The sequence below is a fragment of the Pundamilia nyererei genome, unplaced genomic scaffold (genome assembly GCF_000239375.1).
Source record: "Pundamilia nyererei isolate P.nyererei 1_Seehausen unplaced genomic scaffold, PunNye1.0 scaffold00123, whole genome shotgun sequence".
In the NCBI taxonomy this organism is placed as follows: domain Eukaryota; kingdom Metazoa; phylum Chordata; class Actinopteri; order Cichliformes; family Cichlidae; genus Pundamilia; species Pundamilia nyererei.
Window position 1 is genome coordinate 513,210 of NW_005187524.1, and position 5,587 is coordinate 518,796.

The following is a 5,587-nucleotide window of genomic DNA, read 5'->3' on the forward strand; positions in this document are numbered from 1 at the left end:
AGGAACTTACGTTTGAACAAGTGGTTAAAAAGATAAGTCGTGGTGAAGGGAAAGTGGTGGTTTTTCGTTTTTTGAGAAGTACTGGTCTCATCATGAGGATCTGAGGGTTCAGGAGTGACGGACGGTTAACAGCCAGGAGATGGCAGTAATGCAACAGTTTTGGATGCAAGCTGCCGTTAAGCTTGACTGAAGAAGAAGAAGAAGGATTTTGGGAAATTTAGTTCATTCTTTCATCGTCCATCGTCCACATAAATACGTGGATGTATTACACAGAAATACATCTCCTAGAAGCCAGCGTGTCTCAAACGTGTTTCATTGACTCGAGCTACAACCTCCCGTAAGGTGCCGGGCTCCTCCTAATGTAAAACCACTGATTAATTAAGCAGCAATTGTAGACTGTTAGCTCCTAGCTAAATCGTTCTAAATGTCGCCATTGGACCAGCGGCGTACTTAGCTAGAAAGTTAGAGAGGGGGGTTATTGAAGAAATTTGTCATTAAATTGGGGGCAGTGTAACTGATATCATGTGTTGTAATTTGTTGAGTAGAGTAGGTGTGACGTTCACTGTCGGTATCGCCTGTTTTGAGAAGTGCTGCTAGCTGTTCAAACGTTTCTTCCTATTTATATCCGTGCTGAGTCTAGCTCCTCGCCCCCTGACAGCGCAGTTAGGTATCACCACATATCATATGGTTAGGTAGTATCACCCAAATACTGATTTACCTGGTGGGAAAGGGATCTAGTCGTTTGTATTACAGGGTTATTTTCCTAATGGCAAAAGCAGAATGCACTCCAAAGTGGAACACCTTAGCACTACGGAACAGGAAAACATGCCCCACACCAGAAAAGAGCTTTCAGACCACATTCACTCCTGTGTCCAAGGACAAGAACAGTCAAACTGCTGGACACTTAGCAGGAGGTGACACACAGTCCTCAAACGGACCATCTGGTCAGTTTTTGGCTCGAGAAAGCATTGAGTCTCCAAGCAAAGTGCTGCTAATGCTGGTGGCAGGGCTGTCTTTTTCTACACGCCTCTACATGATAACTGAGCCCCCTCATGTGTGGTGAGTGACATTTACTCCATGAAGCAATGCTTACTTTGAGTCTTGTTTACAAGATGAGTGATTTGGGTCTTTCAGCTGGGATGAGACTCACTTTGGAAAAATGGGGAGCTACTACATCAACAGGACCTTCTTCTTTGATGTCCACCCTCCTCTTGGGAAGGTGAGATGGCAGAGTACGTCTTTGGTCTGTCTTCATGCAAGGCTCTTCAGTCCCGTACCTGTTGACCTTTGACACTCTGTTGCAGATGCTGATAGGGCTGGCTGGTTACATGAGTGGCTACGATGGCACCTTTCCTTTCATAAAGCCAGGAGATAAATATGAAAACCAAAACTACTGGGGGATGAGAGGGGTATGCTGCTTGTCACACTTGGAAAACTGCTTTTTGGGTCAAAACATGAATTGACCAAATATAAGAATTCCCTGTCTGACACTCTCTGATTTCCCTGATTAAAAAATCCTGGTTTATGATATGATTCTTAACAGTAAATCTGCTAAATTAAATTTTTATTGAATTGAATTGAAATTAGTTTGCATGTTAATACAAAAAAAGACTTTTTGTGCTGATCCCAGGGGCCTTTTCTGAAGTGCATTTTCTGCGTAATCACCAGTTAACCTAACCCCACAAACTGTATCTTTCTGGATTGTGGGAGGAAGCCAAAGTACCTGGAAAACATGCAAACTCCACTCAGAAAGGTCCCAGTAGGATGGTCGATTTGAACCCAACGTTCTTTCTGTGAGGTATTGCTAACCACCATACTAAATGTATGCTCTTTTTCATAAAGTCTGTCAATTTCACAAGTATTGAAATGTACCCTCTGGGGCTGTGCTTATAAAGAAAAATGTAAATATTTAAAAAATTAGTTTGGGGAAAATGTATAATGCCCCTAACTTCATCACAAAATATGTATATTTTATATGCAAATTTAAAATATTAGAAAGCTCAAAATTGGTAGTTTCTTTATGAAGAAATGTCTCAGAGATTGTCAGACTGGAAGCATGTATGCAGTCGACATGGAATTTCCTAATTGATTGCCGATACAGTTTTAATAGACAAATGTAAGAAATACCTAAGAAATGAATTCAAGGAGCTGATTTGTTTGTTCTTCCTCCTTTCCTGCAGTTTTGCGCCACGCTGGGCTCCTTCCTCCCCATCTTTGCCTACCTTATAGTGCTGGAGCTGTCTAACTCCTGCACCGCTGCTATCATCGCTGCTACCTTGCTCATATTTGGTAAATCATCATTTAATTGTCTTATGATGAAAGTTGCTATGGATTTCTTACACATACGAACAGTATGTAAGCACTGAAGAAATGACTACACAATGACTCAGACTCAGAGTGACTTAAAAATGATTTTCCATCCTGGTCATCGTCTTCCTTTTCAGCTGATACCTCCTTTGATTACTGTGTATGTTGAGGTGAATCAATGTGTTCAACACCTTTCTGACAGACACTGGCTGCATCACCATCTCCCAGTACATCCTGTTAGACCCTATACTCATGTTTTTCATCATGGCAGCAGTGCTGAGTATGGTGAAATTCAACCAGCAGAGATATAGGTAGGACACCAATAGAATCTGTTTGTCAAAGGTGAAAGGTTCACTATGGCCTGTTAATAATATTAACTACTTTCCTTCTTCCCTACTGAATCTTTTCTTTTCTTTCTTCTTTTTCCAGGTCCTTCAGTGCCTCCTGGTGGCTTTGGTTGGTACTTACTGGTATAAACCTTGCTGGGGCTTTGGGGGTAAAGTTTGTGGGTCTGTTTGTCATCATCCTGGTGGGACGGAACACAATCTGGGACCTATGGAGACTTCTGGGAGATATGAGTCTCTCGCTGGTAAACAGCAGGATATTACTAAGCTTACTGGTGCCGATATCGTCAGTGGTTATTGGAGGTTTGACCGCCCTTCTCCTCATGTTTCCTGGCACCAGGTGGACATTGCAAAGCACTTTCTTGCTCGGGCTTTTGCACTCATCCTGCTTCCCCTCATCCTCTATGTTACAATATTTGCTGTCCACTTTGTTGTGCTGAACAAAAGGTGAGAATGGGTGTTTAATAAGTACACATATGTTGACATTCACCGTATTATGTGAGTAATCATTGTTTTTTTTCTTGCCAGTGGACCAGGAGATGGTTTCTTCAGTTCGGCCTTTCAGTCTCGTCTAATTGGGAACAACCTACACAATGCATCTATGCCTGAGTGTGAGTTGCAAACAGAGCTCTAAATAAAACCAAATGTCACTGCAGCTGTGTTTACTTAAACGCTACTCAGAAAGTGGAAAAAGAGGTCAAAGAGAAACGTAGACATTCCTCTAATATGATAGCCAGATGGGCTGAAAGGTTTGCTTACATTTTACTGTCCTGGGAAAGTTTTATAAGGATTTCACTATCAAGGGTTTAATCCCTTAAGCGGTTGGTGCAAGGACCACTTGTTACTTTTCAAAACATTTCAATAGACACTCTGAATAAATGTAATTATTTTACTTGTTTCCATGATGTAACACCTTGACATCAACTGTTGCTGATAAATGGGAAATCTATCGTTAATTCAGCAATTGTTAATAGTTATTTACCGTAAATGTCAAATGATATATTGATTACTAATCATTATTTACTAATTGTTTGATCATTTGTTTGTAGAACGCAGTCCGAGTCTTTATTACAAAGTCGAAGCCGTTGCAATACTACATTGCATCACACAAATTTATGTTTGTGATATTTGCGGTGGCATAAATCACAGAAGACTTGGAGACAGCAATTTGGGTTCTGTTTCGCTCACTGATAAGTTCTGTTTTCATTTTGTGCTTTCCTCTAACTGTTTGGTTTGGTTTCGGGAAAGGCTGTGGGAAGACAGATCGGTCTCATTCTCAGGATCAGTGCAAAAGCAAACCTAACAGCTTTGACTAAATGCATTTCTTAAGGACATGACTTTTAGATGCTGTTGATCTCCTACAGTTAGTTTTTAGACCTGGCATTTCTTCTTTTGTCCTCCACTTGTCCAGTTTCCTCAATTATTTTTACGGCACACTTCACATGATGTATGCCAGGTTTTCCACTTTTACTTTGGGAATCACCTTGGTACAATAATTTTGTGCCTGTCAAACTGTGTTATCTTTGCTAAATAAATGGAAACAAATGGCATGTTACTGTACCAGAGTTCTACTAACAGTGTGACTAAAGAAGCAATTTAAAATAGATTCTTAAGTGGCTTAACAGACAAAAAGTATTGCTGTGATCAGAGACGAGGACTGGACTGAAACTGAGTGAAAAAGCAGCCGATGTCCAAAGAAAGACTTTTAGAAGAGCACTTTTAAAATAAGGAACTGCATTGCAACAAAGTCTTGCTCCTTCGAAGCAAAATATAAAGAAATATGTTCTGTAAGATTACTATAATATAAATATTATTAAATGCAAATTAATTGTTTAACAGTAAAATAATTGGACTTTATTAAGTCTCTTAGCTATTTAAAAAAAATTTGATTGTGTGCATTATGTGGTTATGTGAGACATAACAAAAAAAAGTTTAATTTAATTTATTAATTTACATTTTCTTACGATGGTAGTGATCCTATGATTTGTTGATTTTCTCATGCAGACCTGGCATTTGGCTCTACCGTTACGATAAAAAACCTCCGTATTGCTGGAGGTTATTTGCACTCTCATTGGCACTTATACCCAGAAGGAGTTGGCGCAAGGCAGCAGCAGGTCAGGCTACTTGTTGAAAACTGAAATATTTTATATATTTGTAGTTTCTTTGTTTTTTTAACTTTAAATGTTTTCTTATCATTTCTTTGCTTACAGGTGACAGCCTACCTCCATAAGGACTACAACAACTTGTGGGTGGTTCACAGACAACAAGATAATAATTGTGAGGAACTGACATTGATATATTTAACAATGTTGCCAAATACAATGTTAAAATCCAGCTGGGATAAAGAGTTGTTGTTTTATTGTTCATATCTATTGTTTTGGGGTTTTGTTTTTTTAATAAGCTCAATCTGGCAACCCTGATCTTGTTCGCCATGGTGATATCGTTCGACTGGAGCATAAAGAGTAAGTATTATGAGTGACGAGAAAAATGCACATTTTATTTAAAGTGATTCAGTCTCAGTTCTATCCCAAATCTCTTTGTGTGTGTGTTTTTCTTTCAGGACAACTCGTAACCTTCACAGTCACCTCCATGAGGCACCTCTGACCAAGAAGCACTTCCAGGTTACAGGTTATGGCATTGTAAGGAAGGCTTTAACATAACATCTGCACTAAAAATACAGATTCAGTTGGACTCGACAGATTTATTGCATATTCTGTTTTGGGGTTTTATGGGTGTTCTGTACCCCAACACTAAAATTATTTTTGGTCTGTTCTTAGAATGGCACAGGGGACGCCAATGACCTGTGGCAGGTGGAGGTGTGCGGAGGTCAGAAGGGTGACCCAGTAAAGGTGCTGCGCAGCAAAGTTCGCTTTCTACATCGAGCTACCGGCTGTGTGCTTTACTCCTCTGGCAAAACTCTTCCAAAGTGGTAAAAC

The 5,587-nt window shown here is 39.8% G+C and overlaps 1 protein-coding gene across 2 annotated transcripts in view; it reads left to right on the top strand.

The window, feature by feature from the left end:
• Window positions 1–5,587, top strand: part of pomt2 (protein-O-mannosyltransferase 2) — an 8,311-nt gene continuing 2,724 nt past the window's right edge. For both annotated transcript variants that reach the window (XM_005742723.1, XM_005742725.1), the window contains exons 1-13: window positions 1–1,059; window positions 1,135–1,219; window positions 1,305–1,409; window positions 2,181–2,289; window positions 2,510–2,618; window positions 2,737–2,896; window positions 2,992–3,098; window positions 3,180–3,262; window positions 4,656–4,765; window positions 4,862–4,928; window positions 5,053–5,113; window positions 5,212–5,290; window positions 5,429–5,580. In XM_005742723.1, coding sequence (XP_005742780.1) covers window positions 767–1,059; window positions 1,135–1,219; window positions 1,305–1,409; window positions 2,181–2,289; window positions 2,510–2,618; window positions 2,737–2,896; window positions 2,992–3,098; window positions 3,180–3,262; window positions 4,656–4,765; window positions 4,862–4,928; window positions 5,053–5,113; window positions 5,212–5,290; window positions 5,429–5,580 — 1,520 coding nt within the window. In that variant the 5' untranslated portion in view covers window positions 1–766. The remainder of the gene's footprint in view (window positions 1,060–1,134; window positions 1,220–1,304; window positions 1,410–2,180; window positions 2,290–2,509; window positions 2,619–2,736; window positions 2,897–2,991; window positions 3,099–3,179; window positions 3,263–4,655; window positions 4,766–4,861; window positions 4,929–5,052; window positions 5,114–5,211; window positions 5,291–5,428; window positions 5,581–5,587) is intronic.